General features: G+C 37.9%; 1 protein-coding gene across 2 annotated transcripts in view; it reads left to right on the forward strand.

The window, feature by feature from the left end:
* Window positions 1–23,327, forward strand: part of ITPR2 (inositol 1,4,5-trisphosphate receptor type 2) — a 483,190-nt gene that overhangs the window by 199,010 nt on the left and 260,853 nt on the right. For both annotated transcript variants that reach the window (XM_032855216.1, XM_032855215.1), the window contains exons 27-30: window positions 17,697–17,786; window positions 17,904–18,029; window positions 21,671–21,793; window positions 22,423–22,623. In XM_032855216.1, the coding sequence (XP_032711107.1) occupies window positions 17,697–17,786; window positions 17,904–18,029; window positions 21,671–21,793; window positions 22,423–22,623 (540 nt within the window). The remainder of the gene's footprint in view (window positions 1–17,696; window positions 17,787–17,903; window positions 18,030–21,670; window positions 21,794–22,422; window positions 22,624–23,327) is intronic.

The raw sequence follows: 23,327 nt of genomic DNA on the forward strand, positions 1-23,327 counted from the left end.
AGTACTATGTTGAATAGCAGTGGTGATAATGGACATCCCTGCTGTGTTCCTGACTTTAGGGGAAAAGATCTCAGTTTTCCCCCATTGAGAATGATATTCGCTGTGGATTTTTCTTAGATGGCTTTGATGAAATTGATGTATGTACCCTCTATCCCTGCACTTTGAAGAGTTTTGATCAAAAAGGGTGCTGTACTTTGTCAAATGCTTTTTCAGCATCTATTCAGAGTATCATATGGTTCTTGTTCTTTCTTTTATTAATGTATTGTATCACATTGATTGACTTGCGGTGTCTCGGATATATTTTTGCCCTCCTTCCTTGCTGATGTGTAGCTGCAACTCATATATTTTTTTCTAATATATATTGCAGAATGTGCCTTACACTTTATGCACATGTTTATCTAATTAACTATTGGTGGTCATTTTCATTCTTTACAGTGCTAGTGTTTTTAAAGAAAATTTGCTACCAAAAGCAATGCTGCTTTAAAACCTTTTGTATGCCATCTGATGAACAAGTTTAAGAGACTCTTCAGGTTAAAGACTTAAATGTGAGACCTGAATACATAAAAAGCTTAGAGGAAAACCCAGTAATTTCTTTGACATCACTGTAGCAACATTTTTTTTTTCCCCTAGATATGTCTCCCAAGACAAGAGAAACAAAAGCAAAAATAAACTATTGGGACTACATCAAAATAAAAAGCCTTTATACAACAAAGGGACCCATCAACAAACAAAAAGGCAACCTACTGAATGGGAGAAGATATTTGCAAATGATATATCTGATAAGCAGTTAATATCCAAAATATATAAAGAACTTATGCAACTTAACACCAAAAAACTAAATAATTCAGTTAAAAATGGACAGAGGACTTAAATAGACATTTTTCCAAAGAGGACATACAGATGACCTAACATGATTAAGATGTTCAACATCACTCATCATCAGGAAAATGTAAATCAAAACCACAATGAGATACCACCTTACATGTGTCAGATTAGCTAAAAATAAAAAAGATAGGAAATAAGAAGTGTTGCTAAGGATGTGAAGAAAAAATACCCTTGTGTACTGTTGGTGACAATGTGAATTGGTAGAGCCACTGTGGAAAACAATATGGAGTTTCCTTAAGAAATGAAAAATAAAAATACCATATGATCCAATAATTACACTCGTGGCTATTTACCCTTAGAAAATGAAAACACTTCAGAGAGGTATGTCATGGGAATATTATGCAGCCATAAAAAAGAATGAGATCATGCCATTTGCAACAGCATGGATGGATCTAGAGGATATCATGCCACGGGCATTAAGTCAGACTGAGAAAGATGAATACCATATGATTTCACTCATATGTGGAATTATCAAAAATCAATGAATAAACAAACAAAAAGCAGAATCAGACCTATAAATAGAACAAACTAATGGTTGCCAAAGGATAAGGTAGTGAGGATTGGGCAGATTGGATGAAGAGGGATAGGAGATACGGGTCTCCATAACTCCATAAGTCACAGGAATAAAAAGCACAGTATAGGGAACATAGTCAATGATAATGTAATAGTGTGGTGTGACAGGTGGTAGTTACACTTGGTACCATGATGTATGGTACTTCTCCATAGAAGTACAATCACTGTGTTGTATACTTGAAATGAATGTAACATTGTGTGTTAACTATCCTCAAATAAGAAAAGAGATTATTCAGGATATACATTTAGGTTTAAAAAATCTAGAATGGGGGCGCCTGGGTGGCTCAGTGGGTTAAGCCTCTACCTTTGGCTCAGGTCGTGATCTCAGGGTCCTGGGATCGAGCCCTACATCAGGCTTTCTTCCTCCTCTCTCTCTACCTGCCTCTCTGCCTACGTGATCTGTCTGTCAAATAAATAAATAAAATCTTTTCAAAAAAATCTAGAATGTTTATTTTTACCAAATGAGGCTACTTGTTTTCTGAAGACTGAGTGACACTCCCTGCAGTATTGCATGAGAGTTCTGTAGCCCCATATTCTCATGATGGCTGACTTTCTCACTTTTCCATTTTTGATAATTGGGTGAATTGACGTATTTTCTCTGTTGTGATTTTGTGTGATTGCTTGTGAATTTGAGCATATTTTCATAGGCTTATTGTCCATTTCACTTCCTCTTCCATTTTAGATTAAGCTAAATCTTATATGGACAAGTTAGCTAGGTCTTACCAATTTATGTTTATCTCCTCCTAAAATTAAAAATATTTTTGACTTCAAGTCATGGTGATGCTATAGTTCAAACTTGAGTACAATCTTTTCATTTATTATTTCTTTTTTTTTCTTCTTGGTTGTATTGGTTAAAATTTCCAGTATGATGTTGAATAGATGTGGTATCCTTGTCTTGATTCAGATTTTAAAGGGAATGATTTTAATATTTCACTATTGAATAGAGTGTTTATTGTCCGTTTGTGTTTGTAGATACCCTTTATCAATTGTGGAAGTCCCCTTCTATTCCTAGTTTGCTAATTTTTACCATGAATGGTTATTGACTTTACTTAAACACAGTTTATACATCTATCAAGATTATGTTATTTTTCTTTAATCTTAATCTGCTAATTTTTAAAAAGTTTTCATTTAAATTCCAGTTAGTTAACATGCAGTGTGATACTAGTTTCGACATTCATACATCACCCAGTGCTCATCCTTAATCCCCATCATTTATTTCACCCATCCCCCCTTAATCTGCTAATGTTAATAACAAGAATCATAAATAGAGCTTCTACCTTAGTAACTTTGCATTCTAAAATAAATTTATCTTGTTCATAATTTTTACGTTGCTAGATCCAGTTTGCTGATATTTTGTTTAGGATTTTACATCTGTGTTGTCAGTGAGATTGGCCTGTAAATTTCCTTTGTTATACTGTTCCTGTCACATGTTGGTAACAAGGTTAGACTAAGTTCATAATAAAATGAGTTGCAAGATCTTCCTCTTTCTTTGCATATGTTTAGAAATGTATTCTGTGAATGTTTGATAAAATGTATCTGTGAATCTGCCTAGGCCTTGGATTTACTTCCAGGGAAGATTTTAACTACTGATACAATTTTTTTAATTGTTATAGATTCATTCAGACTTTCTATTTTGAGCCAGTTTGCTGTATATTTTTCTAGCTATATGCTTTAGTTTTCAAATTTATTGGCGTACATTTGTTCATGTTCTTTCATTATCTTTTAAAATTTCTGCTCTCTGTAGCTTCAGGACCCCCCCATCCCCTTTTTTAAAGATTTAATTATGTATTTTAGTGGGTGAGGGGCTGAGTGAGAGAGAGTCCCAAGCAGACTCCACTCTGAGTGCAAAGGCCAGCTTGGGGCTCGATCCCACCACACTGAGATTATGACCTGAACCGAAGCCAAGAGTCAGACCCTTAACCAACTACACCACCCAGGTGCCCTGAGACCTCTTTCTTATTCTTGATACTGTTTACTTGTGTTAACTTTCTTATTTTGACCCTTTAGATTTCACTGTTTGTGTTGTAGACTTCTGTGGGTTTTGACAAATGTGTAAAGTCACGCACATATCCTCTTACCAGCATTGCCCATATTTTATTCATGCTTTTTAATGAATCAATTTTTGGCTTTGGTTAGCTTCTGGGTTTATTTTATTATATTTATTCTACTGTAACCTTTTATGTTGACACACTTTTCAGACTTTTAAAAAATTTAATGGTATAATTTCCTTCTAAGGAATTGTGTTCCACAAATTTTGACAAATGCCTTTTATATTATTGTTCAATATTGGATATTTTAAAATTTCCATTATGATTTCATCCTTCTCCCAGAATTACTTGGAAGTGAATTCTTAAATTTCCAAATGTCTAGACGAAATTTATCCCTTTTTGTTATTGAAGTCTTAATTAATTAACTTGTGGCAAGAGAATGTGGTTATGATGCCATCAGTTCTCTAAAATTTGTTGAGACTTGCTTTTTGGCTTCTTAAATAGCATCAGATTTTGTAAATGTTTTATGTGGACTTGAGGAGAATGCGAACAGGTAAAAGGTTCCTTGTATATGGCTAGTAAGTCAAGCTTCTTGTGTTTGAATCACTTATCTACTTACTAATATTTTTGTTTTCTTCATGTATCAATAGCTGAGAGAGGAATTTGTTAACATTTTCTACTACAATGGTAGGTTTATACATTTTCCTCTGCAGTTTTATGAATTTTTACTTTATATGTTCCAAGGCTATTTTTGTTAGTTTGGTTTTCTTGCACTTGGGTTTTTTTCTTTTTCTTTTTTTCCTTTTTTGGGGGGGCATAGTTGACACGTTTTTTGGCTACTTTATTTGACGCCTCTAAATTTAAAATTATTTTTTTACTTGGAGCAAAAACTTATCAGTTGAAAAGTATTTTCTCCCACTTCTGATGATAATATTTCATGTCTTCAGGCTTCTGTGGCTGCTATTGAGAAGTTTGCTGTGTGTGGCATAGTGGTGCTTTAAATTCTGAAACTCATTGTTTGTTAAACCTTATTATTGCCTCAATATCTGTTAATTTCCTTTTTATATTTTCCATACTTGGGACTTTGTGCTGAATTTGAGTAATTTCTTTAGACTCCTATGTGTCTCCCTTAAATTTGTCTTATCTGTAGTTTACCTTCTGACTTTTTAATTTCAGTCATATTTTTTCATACCTACAATTTGATTTTTAAAACAATCTTTCTGGTCATTTTTTTGATCACCTTTTGTTGCTTGCCAATTTTTGTAATTCCATATGGCTATTGTACAGACTGTGTATAATAGTGCCAGGATCGGAAGTACTTGGGCATTCTTTATGAATTCTCACATTGCTGATGTCTTAAATATTTGATCATCTTTGATTATGAGCTCATACCTTTTTTTAATAGACTTTATTTTTATAGAAAAATTGTATACCAAGTGCAACAAATTCCTGTATACTCTCCCCGTTTTCTTATTATCAACATCTTGCATTAATGCGGTGAATTTGTTACAATCGATAAGCCAATATTGATACATTACTATTAACTAAAGTCCATAATTTACTCTAGGTTTCATTATTTGTGTTGTACAATTCCGTGGGTTTTGTATAAGTCACGTACAGTACCATTCAGCATAGTTTCACTGCCCTAAGAATCCTCTGGGCTCCACCTCTTTGTCCTTCCCTTGTGAACCCCGAGTCCTGGCAACTTAGTCTTTTTACTGTCTCTATAGTTTTGCCTTCTCAGAATGTTGTATGCTTTAATGTTTATATAATTTTTGCAGACTGGCTTCTTTCATTTTGCAATACACATTTTAGGTTCTTGTATGTCCTTTTGTAAGTTGCTAACTCCTTTCTTTTTATCACTGAATAACACCCCATTGTTAGATGTACAATAGTTTACCCATTCACCTGCTGAAGGACATCTTCGTTGCTTCCAGTTTGGGCCCATTATGAATAATGCTGCTATAAATATTCAACTGTTGGTTTTGGACTCTTATGTTTTTTGACTCAGGACATGGGGTTGAAATTGAGCATGTTTTCCTTCTGAGTATTTATGATGACCTTGGCCTATTGCCAGGGGTCACTGCTAGCCTGAGACCATGACGCTTTCTTCTTCTCTATCTGTCTGAAGGCAGGAGTCTCAGGTTTAGTTCCCTGAATTTGACACTAGATTAGAACAGACTTCATCTCTGAGTTGCCAGTACCGGCATTTAGCTTCAGAAAACCTTATCACGTTGCCTTGAAGCTTAGAGTTCTGATTTGGTTTCAGCTTACCTTTTTTTTTTTTTTTTTTTGGTAGATGGAAGGTGGGGTTTGGAGTCCTCCTTTGTTTTCTGTGAGCCCAGAAATGTACTTAAGATAGGTTCTTTATCTAGGATGTAGCTGTTTTGTAATAGGAGGGCCATTTGCACTTTTAAGTTTGCCACTCTTTGCAGGGGTCTGTGGAAATGTGTTTACTTAGATAGTTACTAATTAAAAAAAGTATTATGAACTTAGATTCTTTGTAACTTTATATGTATAATTCCTCTGAGCTTTATGTTTAATCCAGAGAAAATTTCATTTGCTTCTGTGAGGCACTTTGGGCTGCTATATTTTTTGTAACCGTATTAAACAATGTTTTGGCTTGGGACTTTTAAGGCCCCTTTATTAGTGGGAATTCTGGTCCCAAATCTTAAGTGAAAGTGGTCTTGTCCTATGGGCACTCAGGAGAATTCTTCTCTCTTTTTTTGGCTTTGACCAAGCTAAGGCTAAGCTGGGTAGCCCTTTGTTCTTCTGTGGGCTACATCTTTTTCTGGGCATCTCCTCTAAGGATTCCTGGGTCTCAGGCAGAGTCTCTAATCAGCACTCTGTCTTGCTTGGGACCTAGGCTTTGTTTCCTTTCCATTGTGTGTGTGTGGGACATTTTCAGACTCAGTATCCATGTTATCAGATATGGATGGATGCCCTCCAGGTCAGCCCTGCTTGAATCTAGTGCTTGACTACTGCTTGGAAATTTTGGTGAATCTTGGTGAATCTTTATGTTTCTGGCCTTTGTTTACTTCTTTTTCTTTACTAAAAAAGGATTTTTTTTTTTTACTAAAAAGGAACATTTTAAAGATTTTATCTATTACTCTTAGATGCTATATACTTGGAGGGGTTTCTCTGCAATTCAATTTTATCATATTTGACAGTTCTTAAGTTTTCTTTAAACTCTTAGAAACTTGGGGCACCTGGGCGGCTCAGTTGGTTAAGCATCTGCCTTTGGTTCAGGTGATGATCCCAGGGTCCTGGGATTGAGTCCCTCATTGGGCTCCTTGCTCAGTGGGGAGTCTGTTTCTCTCTCTGCCCCCACCCACGACTCTCTCATTCTCTCTCTCTCTGGCAAAAATAAATAAATAAAATCTTAAAAAGAATAAACTTTTAGAGACTCTTCCTTATTTTGAGCCCATATATTTATCCTTTTTTTTTTTAAGATTTTATTTATTTATTTGACAGAGAGAGATCACAAGTAGCAGAGAGGCAGGCAGAGAGAGAGAGAGGAAAGCAGGCTCCCTGCTGAGCAGAGAGCCCGATGTGGGACTCGATCCCAGGACCGTCAGATCATGACCTGAGCTGAAAGCAGTGGCTTAACCCACTAAGCCACCCAGGCACCCTATATTTATCCTTTTAATGTCTGTTTACTGATGCTAGGTTTGAGGCAATGTAGATCATAGCTAAACCACCTCTATTTGATTGCTGTGTGTCTCTCTAGAGCAAAATCCTACTTTTGAACATTCTACGTAAAGTATGATTTTGGTTCCTTTACCACCATGCCTATGTAAGGCTTTGTACACACCTGAACTTCCCACTTACCTTCCTATTCCCTTTTGATACCTGTAATCAGATCTAATGTTCAAGATATGGCTCTTGCCCTCAAAGAATGAACATGTAGAAAATAATATGCCAGAATGTCTAATGAAATACTGAGTTGTGGTGAGACGAGGGAGGAGTCGGTGTGGGCTGGAGCACTTGGAGAAGGCTTCACTATTCTGAAGGGTTAGGAGGATTTAGTTAGCTAATCTATTCAAGAATAATAAAAAGAGAATTGGAGTTCACCAAGAAGATGTGATTTGTATTTGAAGTATCTGGAAATTGGGAGCCTCTGACAATTCTTGGGTTGGGAGGTGAGTATACTATCTTAGAAAATATAGTCTGGCAGATCAAGAGATTAAAGGTGGGGACCAACTAGGGGTCTCTTGCTTAAACGGAGGTGTGAGGTTATCCATGCATGAACTAGGGTGGTAGCCATAGAAATATACATAGATGGGTAGACTGGGAGGCCAGGAGAATGGTATACTTAATAATAGCTTAATATAAAGAGAAAAAAGTGAGAAGCTATAAAGTTGCTAACTTGTACACGACCAAGTAATCTACGGTTTGCAATGAACCAACTGCCATAGATAGTGACAATGTATTGTAAACAGGATGAAAGCTGTCACAATGTCAATGGCAACAGCCAGTAGCGGGCAGCAGCATTCTAGCAGGCCAGTACAGATAATAATCCTTTATTGTTTAGGAAATCTTTACAAAGGCTCTAAACACAGAGTAATTAGCATTGTTTTAAAACAGATCATAATGGTCTAATTTTGTGCCTGCTTAGATATCAGAAGACCAGATAACATTAATGTGATTTTTAAAAATGTGACTCTTCATCTTAGTCATAAAAATTTTTTTCCTATAAGATAAAGTTTTTGTTTTGTTTTGTTTTATTTTGTTTCCTCAGTGGTCTGTTCTCTTTACTCTGGGCATAAATGGGAATGGACAATCTATTTATTTACTAAAACTAACAATTTCACCATATGATCCAAAATTATCCTATTACTATAGGAAATCTATAGTAATAACTATAATATCCTATTACTATAGTTGATCATATATATGTATATATCATACATGTATATGTATGGAGGAGGATGCGATGGATTTGGTCATCTGGTAAGCCCATTGCCTCCCTAGCATCTCTGAGCCTTACTACCTATTGTATATGATATTTTCTTTTATTAAACTTACCTTCCAGGGCATTAAAAAAACTATACCACCCTTGTTGAAACATTAAAGGCTGGAGTATAACAAGTTGACAATATCTGTGGTATTATTAATTCATCACATTCAAATAGGTGTTCAGGGACGCCTGGGTGGCTCAGTGGGTTAAAGCCTCTGCCTTCAGCTCAGGTCATGATCTCAGGGTCCTGGGATCGAGCCCCGCGTTGGGCTCTCTGCTCAGTGGGGAGCCTGCTTCCTCCTCTCTGCCTGCCTCTCTGCCTGCTTGTGATCTCTGTCTGTCAAATAAATAAATAAAATCTTTAAAAAAAAAAAACAAATAGGTGTTGAATTCTAACTATAGGAAGGAAGGATTAACTCAGAGAATCATATCTGAACGGGCTAAGTCAGGATTGCCCTTCATGTTCATCCATGTCTTCATTTAGGGCTCAGAAGCAGGTCACTTGGGCATCATCGCACTCCTAAGAGAAGTTCCCGCTCATGTTATTTTGGTTGTTAATTTTTCTTCGCAACAATAGTGCTTCTGTATCAGTAGGTCTCTATCTCTGTATTTATTTACCCACCTGTATTTGCCTGCTTCTTTTTTAAAAAGCTTACTGAATGTGTCACTGATCTAGAGTCTAATGTTTGAGCTGTCTATCTAGTTTTTACCTCAGGGACTGTTTTTACTTATTTATTTATTTTTTCATTTTCAGCGTTTCTGCTTTGTTCTTCTTCACACACATGCATTCTAGATTCAAATCTGCCCTCTCAGCTTCACTTCATTGTCATTGGTGGTAGTGGTGTTGTTTTCATGGATTTGCAATGTAAGGAACAGAATTAACTGAAAAATGTCCCTGGGGGGCTCACTCTGGGTTGTGCAGACAGTAAGCTGGCTGGACTGTTTGTGGGGGTCAGCGTGGGGAGTGTGGGAGGCAGCATCTTCTCTTCTGAGAGGCTGTACACCAGGTTGGCTTCTGATGGGATCTGTGGCTTCCACTCAGCTGCAGGAGCTGTCCAATTTCTATGGGCTCCCCAGGTGTGTCCTTGATAAATTCCTGTAAACAATGGGCACCTGAATCCACAGCCTAGTGCCCAACAAGTTTGTGTGTACCTTTGTTGGTAGGTTGTTCTCGCACTTGCCCCACCAGAAGTGACCACAAGGTGGAGATAGGAGCAGTTACTCAGAAATCTAGACCCATACTGGTGTTTGGCAGAGCACCCAGCACCTACTGTGGAAGTACAGAAGGATGGGGGACACTTGCCTTCTCTTGCTGGTGCTTGGCTTGTAGTTTCTGCCTTTCCCAATGAACCTATTCTTGATCTATGCTAAGTGGTGCTGTGGAATCAGCCTGGGCGTGTGGCAACCACAGAGGGAGCCACGTGGCATGAGATACGTTATTCCTCACTTTATCTCTGTGATTATTTTAAACAAACTTATAAGTCCTTGAAGATTTCTTGACTGTTTGCATTTCACTGGGAATGATATACTCTCATTATTGAGGTTTCTTGTTCTCTTAGCATTAACTTTCCTCATAGGCATTTGGATTTTCTGCAGATTTACCTTGGTGAGAGAATGAATTTAAGCCCTTCCTTTCTTCTCTCCCTCCATTTCTTTGCTTCCCTCCCCTCCATTGCTTTTTCTCTATTTCTCTCAAGATGCACCTTCCTTGTCTCATGATTTTTGTTACCTCAATATGCTATTATTCTTTTAAAAAATGTTTGGGTTTTTTTTTTTTTTTAACTTTTGAGAGAGAGAGTGCAAGAGCAGGGAGGAAGGGGCAGAGAGAGAGAATCTTAAGCAGGTTCCATGCCCAGCATGGAGCCTGATATGGGCTCCATCCCATGACCCTGACATCGTGACCTGAGCCAAAATCAAGAGTCGGACACTTATGACTGAGCCACCCAGGTGCCCCATGCTATTATTCTTCAAAAGCAAAAACTGGTTTCCACTCTTTGCCCACCATTTCTGATCTTTTTCCTTTGATAAAGCAAGCAAGCAAGAAGGCAGATCCTCTAGAAGGATATCTGCAAAGAAAACTGCTTTTCTGAGTGTTAGTACTTTGATTCTGCACAGCAAGGAAAATTTTGTTTCTTTAACAAAACTTATGATTGACTAACTCTTGACAAAAGCAACTGGTAGAATGTCTAAGCTTCATGGCTTGGTTTAGATGGAATCCATGTGCTTTAGGCAGAACCTTCCTACATGACCTGATCAATGAGGAATACTGTGGTCATTGCATGAAGAATTTTTATCCATTAATTTTGGAGCATGCTTTCCTGAATTTTCCTTTTCTGAAATTTATTTTCTTATCTCCATGTTTAAAAATTTTTTTGCCCCAGACTTCATTGTATATTTATTCATTTGTTTATATAATGTCACATATCCCTGTCCTTTGCCTCTGAGCGAATGCTGCAGGAGGTGATTGCTATAGATGAGTGTCACAAAAATAAGTCCTTTCACAAGACATACTTCTGAAAACTAATTTTTGGTGTTGAGCCAAATTCTACTTTTACATATCCTCATTCTATTTGGTTGTCATGCAAATTCTTAAATGTAATGCTTGTATCTCCTGAATTTGTTTCTTTAAATTACTTCCACTGTAATAATCTTTTCCCTTCTTGTCCTTTGGGCTTCCATTTAAAATTAATGCTGTTTTACTATAAACTTAGTATTTCTCTTCTTGTTTTCAAGAACAGTTACTGTCTCACTAAATTTTTTTTTTCTTCAGTTTGCCATTTGTTCTCAACCTAATGTAAGTTGTTAGTGAGGATTCTAAGTTCCTATCATGGTTTCTTTTCCTCAGCAGGTGGCTTAAAAGAAAATTCTAGAAGTTGATTCAGTTACATCAGAGTGTGCAGATATTGTTAGACCAGGCATCAACGTTTCTGTAGTGATTTCTTGCTAAAGAGGGAGTCTGAAAGAAGGTGCTGATGGCTTTCTCTTCCATTCTGTATGGACCACCCCCTTCTCACAGCTGTCTCAGAGAGTGTTGTGATATGATTGTGAGTGGGGAAGCTTCTTTCGCGTAACATGTTGGATAGCGGACATAGTCTCTAAGGGCTCTATTATATTGCTGTTATCATTTCCTGTACGGTGCTTTGTTATTCTGTGTCACCCTGCTGACTAGAGGCTTGCCTATCCTTTCTATGTTTTATATAATACTGGTGAGGATTACATAAAAAGTATTATATATTATATTATATTATATTATATTATATTATATAAATAAGGTATTATAAAAAGTATTAGACTTTGCTGTACTATAATGGGTTCCTGTTGCATTTTTATGAAAACAACTATGAGTTTACATCAAACATACCCATCATCAATATATTCCTGTTTTCCTAATATCCCTCTAATACAATCTAGTGACACATACCCTTTTTTGGTACCTTATTTATCAGGGATATAGATGGCTGAGGAGATTAGGATGTTTTCTAGGACATCCGATTAAACATCATCAAATCCTAATTAAAGTGATGTCAAGTGAGTCAGAAAATGCCAATATTGTATTTGTCTTGGGACAAAGGGAAAGGAAAATAGGTTTAGGGTCAGGTTAAGAATATGTTTTTACTCTCTAGAAAGGAAACTATTTGGGCTTGAACTGAGGGAATTGTGAGGGAAGTTAATCGCTGGTAATGGTGGACACCTCTTCAGCACAGTGTGGATCTTGGGCCAAGTCTTCAAGCAGCCTTAGATGCCATCTGGGAAGCAGAAACTGTCAACCATGACCCCATAGTTGTCCAAATTACCTTTACGTGCAAGGTCAGATAAATAGACTTAGGGTGATTTTAGGGGTCTGCGACCCTCTAGGTAGCTTCCTACATGACTGGGATGTGATGTTAGTCTTAGATGGGGGAGAGAAAAAAATATATCATTCCACAGTGAGGTTATCATTTGGTTGTCTGAAGGAGGTGACATTTGTTATGAAGAGCTTCAACTAAATTATAATCTGATTAGAGAATCAAATATAAAAGACCGATTATTGGATTTTCTTTCATGTTTTGGAAGAAGGTGGGAAGGGGGAAGGAAGGGATTTGACATCCAAAGTTGGGAGAATGGTAGTTAGTAAGTGATGCCACTGAGTTAAATAATGGTTACAGGAAGAAAAGGCAAGGGACAGAGATGGAGAGCAGAATGCCTGGCAGACTTGCTGACTTGACAACATTGCTGAGGAAGGACATCTTTTAACTTCACTGGGGTGGGGACAAAGAGAAGACATGCACTGAGCTATTTTAATCATGCAGGTGTGGATATAGTCAGTTCTACATCCTGGGATTTAGAAAGTCCTTTTTTTTCTTCTTCTTTTTTTAATAAGCATGATGACCCTTGTTGAAATTAAGGAGCCAGATTCCCATTAATTGGTGCCAATATTTAGTTCGCCATATAGCTCATACAATATCACTTCCCTATATGATTTTTGCTACTGCTATAAATGTTTGCTTGACTGACTCAAAGTAAATTTGGGGTAGCTATATTTTGAACCAGTATTTGTTTAGGTATTTACTCTTTGAGTCTCTGCCTAGAACTCTGCTACCCATCCAATTTCTAGACTCTTCCAGAAATATCTAGATCCTTCTAGACCATTCTTGCTATATGGTTTCTAAACCTACTGGTTTATGTCACAGTAGATGCTATACAATTAAAAATCTAGCTGCCTCTATGAAATCACTGAACTAAGTGGTTTCCCATATTCCATTAGAAAAAATAAGTTCAAATTCTTCCAGATGACAGGAAATAATTATAATAAAGTGCAAATACTTTTGGAGTGCCATATTGATTCTTCATCACAGTTGTCAAAAGGATAATTCAGTTGTATCTTACTGCATGCATGGCACCATTCTCAGTGTTATGCATTTTTTTAAAAGATTTATTTATTTATTTATTTGTTTGACACAAGTAGGCAGAGAGGCAGGCAGAGAGAGAGAAGGGGAAGCAGGCTCCTCACCGAGCAGAGAGCCTGATGTGGGGCTCGATCCCAGGACCCTGGGATCATGACCTGAGGCGAAGGTAGAGGCCTTAACACACTGAGCCACCCAGGCGCCCAGTGTTAAGCATTTTTTTCTAAGTCTACTCAGCTCTGGAATTCTGCATAAGTTATACTTCTGCATTTTGTTCCTAACTAATATTTTGACATGAAAATGAAGGCAGGGCTTTGTAGATTTGGCCACTGACCTAAGATCAAAGTTACATAGAATATAAAAAATATAGTCAATTTCTGCCCTTTCTGGAGGAAAGCTTTTGGAATACCTTTACTTCGAGCATTTTGGCATCAAAATAAGAAAATGAAACCTAACTGTAATTGCATAGTTTACATTTTTCTTAAATTCCCCTGATCTGCTTTGGAATCATCCAGATGTTCTGTGGGTTAATAATTTTGTTCCGTTTAATTACATTGAATTATTTTCTGAAATTGAATGGGGTGGCTTATTGAATTCTCCAGTGCTGCCTCCTTTTGTTGACTGCTGACAATATTAAATTAAAATAATTATTCTTCATAATTCCCATACTTATGGAATTTAGCATTGTCTGTATCTTCCCCTGGGTTGGCCTAGAGAGCATAGCTTTTTGTAATGTAGTACATTTTGCCCAAGATGACTTTTCTTAAAGCAAGACAGTTGCTTTTTCTTCAGGTCATTGTTTGAAAAATAGACTTAAATATATCTGCCAAAGCTTTGCCTGTGTTTTCAACTGATTTTTTTTAAAGGTGACATATATCAAGAAACATCTCCTTTCCATTGTAGGAGCTTTGTCAATCTTTAGACTTGGTCATATCTTAATCCTGTTTTGTAGTACAAACTTGGTTTTCTTTGATATTTCTTTTCTTCCAGAAAAAAAAAAAAATGAACATGGCCTTTTTAAATTTCAACTGCCACCTTTGGGATCAGAAAAAGGAAATTTCATTATATTTCTAGCTTTTGCAATTTCTACTTCTCATCAATAATTTTTGTCATCACATAGAAACCCTGTTTGTCTCATTCTCCAACCCGCTGTCTTTTTCCATCTAAATAGTTTCCATTCGTATCAGCACTTGGGCTCCTTCCTGTACTGCGCTGGCTTCTCTTAGATATGTAGCTTACACTTTCTTCTACAACTTTCTAGGACTCACTTAGTGTTTGTTGCCTCACAGGCAATCTCTCGCATTCCTTTTTCTCTTTTATTTACCTGCCGTGGAGGTTGGACGGTTTTCCTTTCCCTCCTAGCATTTGCTAGGATGGATAGATGACGCAACCCTGGACTCCCATAGTAACATTAGGAATGTTTTCAGCGTTCATGATCTTTACTTTTCACAGTTCCATTTCTGTTGAGTGAAAGAGACAAGGTGGTCAGAAAGAGAGTAATTTTGAAGACTATCAGTGGCACGATAAAACAGAGAGTGGGGCTTAAGGAAAATGATAGCAAACTACAGAATCAGATGCTAAGGGAGGTTTGGGGATTATGAGTCATTGGCACATAAATCAATTTTAATACACTGTGGTACAGAGTATTCTTTTGAGAAATCTAGTGGGGCCATAAGCTGAGATGCATGACTCCTTCCAAGGATGGGCAATATCACTGAAAAATGCTTGGTTAACCTCAACTTAGCCATATTTTTAAAGAGGAGAAAGAATCAGTAGACAGCAGAAACTACTCATGCATAGGAAATAGAGATGAAGCAGGGAGAGGAGGCAGAGGAGGTTGAATTTGAAAAATACATTAATCAAAAGTTTGTTTTTTTTTTTAAAGATTTTATTTATTTATTTGACAGAAAGAGAGATCACAAGTAGGCAGAGAGTCAGGCAGAGAGAGAGGGGAGGAAGCAGGCTCCCCGTGGAGCAGAGAGCCCGACGCGGGGCTCGATCCCAGGACCCCGGGACCATGACCTGAGCCGAAGGCAGAGTCTTTAACCCACTGAGCCACCCAGGCACCCCTGTTTTTGTTTTTTTTTTTCCCTCTGAAACACAGCAGGGGTGGTAAGTTTGTGGATGGTACTTGAATTTGCAGGTGGAAAAGAGGAAATGTTCATATGCTTTGTAAATTGGTAGGGGAGGTTATTTGCTAAGGTTGCATTGGGATTGGAGGCTTCTATCTTGGGTCCAGTATTGGCCTGGAACAGAAGCAAAGACAAATACAAAGCTTGCTAAGGAGTGGTGATGGGTCAGTACTGGTCAGCCCACTCTCCTCCTTGGAGAGTCCTTGAATTCTCTACTCAGAATTCTTTGACTAGCATGGGCAGTTTTTTTCTTTTCCTCGGTTTGATTTAACTTTGTGATTTGTCATAGAAACAGCTTGGGACAACTGAAATTACATTGATTGGATTTGCATGTTTTTGTTACTTTTCCCTGAGCTTAGATTGGGGTCCTCTTTAACTGTGAGAACCCAATACCGTCAATATAGTCAGGAGTTCAGTGTGTTTTTGGCTCAAGTTGGACTTAACATTCATCCCCGTGCTATTTTGTACATGTTTTAAATCAGGAAAGCAATCAGGTCCCACTCTGCTTCGTGCCCTCTCTTGCAACATGCTCTGGCTCTTCTTACCATTCTCTATACACTATTATATGTGCTCTTTCTGCAGGACCTTTGGCTAAAGTGACTTCTTTACCTAACAAGTACCCCCGTCCCTCCTCCTGTCTCTCATACTTAAATAAATAAATGGTTTTCATCTTTCAAGACATTGGCTTCTACTTGACCTCTTCATAAAGCTGTCTAAAGCTAGAGCTATTCTCCCTTTCTCTCTCTGAATAGTAATTCTGCTCAGTTCAAATCTTTATTTTCTTAGACTGTAATTTTCTTGTGGAAAAGACCACATATCCTATTTCTTTCTTCTTTCTTTTTTAATATATTTTATTTATTTATTTATTTGACAGACAGATCACAAGTAGGCAGAGAGGCAGACAGAGAGAGAGGAGGAAACAGGCTCCCCGCTAAGCAGAGAGCCCGATGTGGGGCTCGATCCCAGGACCCTGGGACCATGAGCCGAGCCGAAGGCAGAGGCTTTAACCCACCAAGCCACCCAGGCGCCCCTATCCTATTTCTTTTAGATCCACTCACCTTTGTCTAGTACCAGGCATGTATTAAGTCTTAGTAAATGCTCATGCATTAAATTATTTCCAATGTGTTTTATTTTTATTTAGTAATTATAAGAGTTGATATTTAAAATATGTTACTCTCTATATTTGTTTTTTATTGTACTGCTACAGATAATGGTTGTTACAGTGAAATGTTGTTGGCATTTCAGGACCTCTTAATAAGCTTTATCAATTTAGTAATTTAAAATTTTAATTTAAATTTTATTTTCCTTTCTTCATTTTCATGGTTCTGTACATGCTTGGCTGGTCCCAAGTCATGACTCTTAAGGATGTCATGGTAACCTGGTAGAGAATTCTTGGGTTAAAATGTTCTTACATTCCATCCCTGAAATGTTTTTTTCAGCTGTTATGATATTCTTCTTCACCTTTTTTCCCCCTATAGTTTAACCCTGATGATAAAATTACTTCTTTTTTCTTTTTTTTTTTTAAGATTTTATTCATTTATTTGACAGACAGAGATCGTAAGTAGGCAGAGAGGCAGGCAGAGAGAGAGAGGAGGAGGCAGGTTGCCCACTGAGCAGAGAGCCCGATGCGGGGCTCGATCCCAGGACCCTGAGATCATGACCTGAGCCGAAGGCAGAGGCTTAACCCACTGAGCCATCCAGGTGCCCCCAAATTACTTATTTTATCCCCTGGACTTTTACTATTCCTTCTCCTGTCAGCTCTATAAAGCAATGATATGTCTGGTATATTTAGCATAGGGAAATACACTGCTAATATTATGTGTAATAACTTTTCCTTTTTTACTTAACTCATTAATTATTAGTAATACCATCTATCTTGTAATTTGGTTGTTATTGGGAAATGGTAATTTGCCTAACTCCCTCAAGCCAAGGAACTTTTTATGGGATAAAAAAAGTACAAAGGAAACATTTAGGGGCACTTGGGTGGCTCAGTAGGTTGAGCCTCTGCCTCTGGCTTAGGTCATGAGCTCAGGATTCTGGGATAGAGCCTCAAATTGGACTCTCTGCTCAGCAGGGAGTCTGCTTCCCCCACTCTCTCTGCCTACTTGTGATCTCTATCTGTCAAATAGATAAATAAAATCTTAAAAAAAGGAAGGAAACATTTAAGTTGAATCACAAATTACAAAGTAATTATCAAACATTTATTATTTACTATAAAATAAATTTTTTACAAAGCTATGCATGGGATAAAAATATATACTTGTGTTTACTTTAGGACTCAAGCATTTTAAGTCCAGTGCAGGATGGAACAAGGAAACCTCAGATTGACAGCAATAAGAGCAATAACTACTGGATTGTGAAGGAGGTCAGTCCATGTCAAACATTTTCATACGGGTTTGTATTTGTGTGGCAAGTGACTTTTGTTTGTGCATTGCATTTAATTTTATAGACCTTATATTTAATGATTTTCTTCTTTTTAAAGATTTTGATTAGACTAAGTAAACTCTGTGTCCAGAATAAAAAGTGTCGGAATCAGCATCAACGATTACTGAAAAATATGGGAGCTCATTCGGTGGTGTTGGATCTTCTGAAGATACCCTATGAAAAGGTTAGTTGCTTCCTTTGAAAAAAAAATTATTTTGATATGATCTCAAATGCATAGCAAAGGTACAAGAATTTTTTCCCTGAACTACTTGGAAGTGAGTCACCAAGCTGATCAGCCCTGAGCCCTTTAGTGTGTGGTTCCCACAAAAAGGACGCCCTTCTTTCTGCACAACCACGTGTCAAGCTTCCAGATCAGGAAAGAGCATGACACTTGACGGCCACTTAATCCTCAGGCGCTGGTCACATTTCTCTCATCATCTCAACTGTGTCCTTTTTGACAAAACGGTTCACTTCAGAAACAGCTGCTGTTTCGTTGTCATGTCTGTTCATCTCCTCTTGCTGGAACTCTAAGGAAATTGACACTTTGGAAGACTGTTGCTTCATTTGGGCCAGTGAATGTTGCCTTATGATTAGACTCAGTTATGCATCTTTGGCAGGAACATAACAGAAGTGAGGATCAGTTCTTCCCACCACTCCCTATAGGAGGCACTCGATTTTGATTTTGGTCCCATTCCTGATGGTGTTTACTTTGATCACTTGATTAAGGTGGTATCTGCCAGGATTCTCCACGGTGAAGGACTCATTTTCCCTTGGTAATTAATGAGTATTTTGTGGAAGGCTTCTTTGAAACTGAGTAAATATCCCCTTCGTCATCAAACTTTCAATCTATTTATTCACTTATTTATTTTAATCTGTGTAAATTATGGGAGCTCATTTTGTTCCCTAGGTTATGCGAGGCATCTCTGATTAGCGCTTTGATTCTCAGATGCTCCCCATTGAGCTAGCTTTTCTGTCCTCTAACATGTGTATCATTCTTGAGTAGTTCCTTGTTTTTCACACATGAAGATGTTCCAGGATCACCTTGAATTTCTTTTTTTTTTTTTTTGTTTCCAACTCTGGAATCAGCCATTTCTTTAAGTGGTTCCAGTTCTGTTTAGGGGGAGAATGATGTGTAGAAGCAAAGTTCTGAGAGCTAAGTGTATATATTGCTTTTGGGGTTTTATCCTTCTAGGCCCCCTAAATAGACAAAGCCAGAGACCATATGTGTGTGTTGAAATAGTTACTCATTTGTTAATACTGTAAATAGTTAATCTTCCTAATTTTCCATCACTGCAGTAGGCCCTTCTCCATAGGGACACCCTCTGCCCCTCACTCAGGCTCTGACAGCCCCAGGGTGGGTGCCCTCCTTATCTCCCAGGTGCTACCTGCCCTGCCAGGCCTCTCCTGGTGCAGATGTTCTCCCCACCTGGACTTACACTTGTCCAATGGGGTTGCTCCCCAATTCAGCTTACTTTTTAACACATAAACTCAGTTCTACCCTTCCTTAGGTGGCATGATTCATTCTATGGCACAGAATACAATAAAAGAATTATTGAAAGATAACAAAAGGTATTAAATCCTCAGCATTTATTATCCACATTATTTCATCTTTGATATTGTAACATGGGCATTGGACACATGATCTAGTCCCTTCTTCTAATAATAAAACTTGGTGCTCAGTATTTTACTACTACATTATGTTTATAGATTTGCTCAGTTTTAATAACTGGGTGGTGCAGAAACAAACAAACAAAGAATAAGAGGAGAGGGCACCTGTGTGGCTCAGTGGGTTAAGTCTCTGCCTTTGGCTTGGGTCATGATCTTGGGGTCTTGGGATTGAGTCCGGCATCGGGCTTTCTGGTCAGCAGGGGGCCTGCTTCCTCCTCACTCTCTGCCTGCCTCTCTGCCTACTTGTGATCTTTTTCTGTCAAATAAGTAAATAAAATCTAAAAAAAAAAAAAAAAAAGAAGAAGAGTTTCAAAGAAATGTCAAATACAATGGCACTGGTCCTATGTTCTTCTGTGTTGGCCAGTTTTTCAATGGGAATTAGGTATTCCTGTGGCTGAAGTCTCTGATGTCTTTGAACCATCCCTGCATTACACAAATAAAGGAAAGTGTTAGTAGATTTTGAATTAAAATTTCCTATTTTTAGGTCAGGAATGAAATTTTTGGTCTCATTTACTCATCTAATTAAATCATCCCTATTTTATATATGAAGAAATGGGTCTATTAATGATCTTGGGCTGTTTGTTTAGTTATAGATGGCATAAACTATAGACTCTTAGAAAAAAACCAGAAAACATTAAGTTATTTATTAAAACTACTACTTAAAACATGAGTCCGTTTTGTATCTCTGACACTGACTACATGACAAATTGGATAATCAACTACCCAGAAAAAATTTAGATGGTTTCAGTAATACTGTTGAAAGGCTACTATTAAGGAGAGAAGTTTGCATTCTTTTTGAATTTTGAGACTTGGAATTTCTTGTTGAGATTCCTATAAGTGAATGATAGTGTTACGGGATTTTGGAAAATGACAGTGAATAAGGAAAGCAACTTATGAGTACATGTGTTCAGAAAGAGGGGGGCCCCAAAAGTTTGAGGAATAGAGGAGATCAGAAAGCAAAGAGGAAAAGTAAAACAAAGAGGTGGAAATAGACGAGATAAATAGCAAAAGGATGGGTATTAAGGACGGCACGTGTTGTGAGGAGCACCGGGTGTTATACACAACTAATGAACTGTTGAACACTACATCAAAAACTAATGATGGGGGCGCCTGGGTGGCTCAGTGGGTTAAAGCCTCTGCCTTCGGCTCAGGTCATGATCCCAGGGTTCTGGGATCGAGTCCCGCATCGGGCTCTCTGCTCAGCAGGGAGCCTGCTTCCCTTCCTCTCTCTCTGCCTGCCTCTCTGCCTACTTGTGATCTCTGTCAAATAAATAAATAAAATCTTTTAAAAAAAACAAAACTAATGATGTACTATATGTTGGCTAATTGAACATAATAAAAAATAAAAATAGCAAAGGGTGAAGGTGGGAGGAGGGGAGGCTTGAGATGAGGTCAGAAATACATATATATGTATATATATACATATATATGTATATATAGAGAGAGAGGGAGAGAAATTTACAGAGGGGCGGGAATAGAGGAAAAGTGAGCGGAGAGAAGAAAGAGACTAGGGACAAGGCAAGAGGATGAGGGATGATGGACTCTGGGAAAAGCAGCAGGAAGGGAAGAGTTTGAGAAGGAGGAAGATCTAGAAGGTAGGGAAAGAGGAGAAAACAAGAAACAAGAAGATTCAGATACATAGAAATACTGGGAAAGAGAGCAAGTCCCAGAGAAGGGAGGGATGAAGGGGATGGGGGTGAAGCAGAAAAGGGAGGGAACAGAGAGATTGAAGGGACAGAGAGAGAGACAGAGAGACAGAGAGATAGAAAGGCAGGACAGATGAGCTCTGGGCACCAAGACTGGACACAGGGGTGGGGAGGAAGATGTAGCCGTGGGCAGATGGGAGAATGTAGTGGGCAAGCAGAGAGGTTGGGAAGAAAGAGAGAGACCGAAACAAAGAGGGGTTGAGAGAGTGGAGCAGAACAGATAATAGAAGGAAGAATAAAGAGAAAGTGAGAAACATCTAGAAGATGGAGGGGGGTTGATGGTACGAGCGGGGGATTATAGGGGCGCGGGGGAGGTGTAGAAACAGAAAGGGCACATAGGAGGAGCATAACACAGTAGCAGAGAGAAAGAGTCCATGTGGGAAAGAAAATTCTTTTTCATAATACTTTGTATTATGGTTTATTTGTTTCATCACTACTCTTTCACTTACAGAATGATGAAAAGATGAACGAAGTGATGAATCTGGCCCACACCTTCCTGCAGAATTTCTGCCGGGGAAATCCACAGAACCAAGTTCTCCTTCATAAACATCTGAATTTGTTTTTAACTCCCGGTGTAAGTATTTTAGTGACTTCTAATATTGATAGTAAAGTGTCCATCCAATTCATTTTAGCAACATTGATGAATGGAATTTTATTAGTCTTCACCAGCTGACTTTTTTCCTTATAGGGGTTTTCTCCCTAAAAGTGAATCTGTTTTTTTTTGTTTGTTTGTTTGTTTTTTTCCATTAAGGAAACATTCATAGAAACTGGAAATACTACCTGAAGTTTACTTGCAAGTGACCATTTCCTTTATATGTATACAGTTTAACGTTAGGGAAAAATGTGGTAGGACCAATAACAATGGCAGTGCCATGAGTGAGAAATACGGAAAACTCTGTAAAATGTGTCAGCGGATACTAGGGAAGAGCTAACTTTGAGTAACAGATAATGAATCTCAAGAATCCCGTCGCCAGCACGTTGACCTTTATGATAACTCTTTTTTCCAACTAAATTCCTTTGTGAGCTCAGTTTGCTTTTAATGGTGAATGAGCTCATTGCATTTCGTAGAAGGCTTGCCCAGGAAACTCACTATGGCTTTGCATAAAATATAAAACTGATCACAAGCAGGGAAATTAGTGTAAGTACAGTAAAACAGAAAATTGATCTTGTCAGAATTACAAGGGCATATTCCTCTCTGGTTAGCTCCTGGAAGCAGAAACCATGCGGCACATCTTCATGAACAATTACCATCTCTGCAATGAGATCAGCGAGAGAGTTGTGCAACACTTTGTGCATTGCATCGAGACACACGGCCGCCACGTGGAGTACCTGAGGTTTCTGCAAACGATTGTAAAAGCAGATGGTAAATATGTGAAGAAATGCCAGGATATGGTAATGACAGAGGTATGTGCTCGGTTTGCGTTTTAACAGCTTCACATAAGTCATGTGTGCGAGTGTGTTTTCTGTAAATGTGTAGTGTGAAAAGCCCCCGCAACATAGGTTGGGAAAATAATTTCGTCCGATGTCTTATGCAACAAGTATATTTTGTTTAAATCTAGTGAAGTAACATACCATTAAGTTGATTGCATAATTTTCCGAGTTTATTTTTCCTTTTGATCCTTAAAGAATTTGTGCATTTTAGTATATGTGCTGCCAAAGCGAGCACAAGAATTTGTGCATTTTAAAGAGCAAAATTCTGAGAAATGTTATAGTTGAGAATGAAAGTGACACATTTTTATATTTTTAAAATTTTCAAGCTGTAACAAAGATGGTTGTAACTTTGTTTTCCCACTGCCTTTTTTGGATCTATTCCTGAAAGAAAGAATTGGTGTTCTCTGTTACTATTTGTAGAAGGGTTTGAAGGGAATTGAGTTAATTAATAGAAATTAGCCATCAGTGATTTATTATATGTGGAAATGTAAGTTGAAAATTTAAGAAACACAGATGGTTGAAGCCCCTCATTTATTTTGCTCTCTTCATTGTGATGTTTGACGTTGAGTGAGATTTATGCAATGAGTAAGTTACTCACTAGGAACCAAGTGGTACTTTGGAGAAATTGAGCCCATTTGGGTAAATCATTGCTCTGTGACCTAATAGTTCTCTAAAGG

The sequence above is a fragment of the Lontra canadensis genome, unplaced genomic scaffold (genome assembly GCF_010015895.1).
Source record: "Lontra canadensis isolate GAN:19392208 unplaced genomic scaffold, GSC_riverotter_1.0 scaffold9, whole genome shotgun sequence".
NCBI lineage: Eukaryota > Metazoa > Chordata > Mammalia > Carnivora > Mustelidae > Lontra > Lontra canadensis.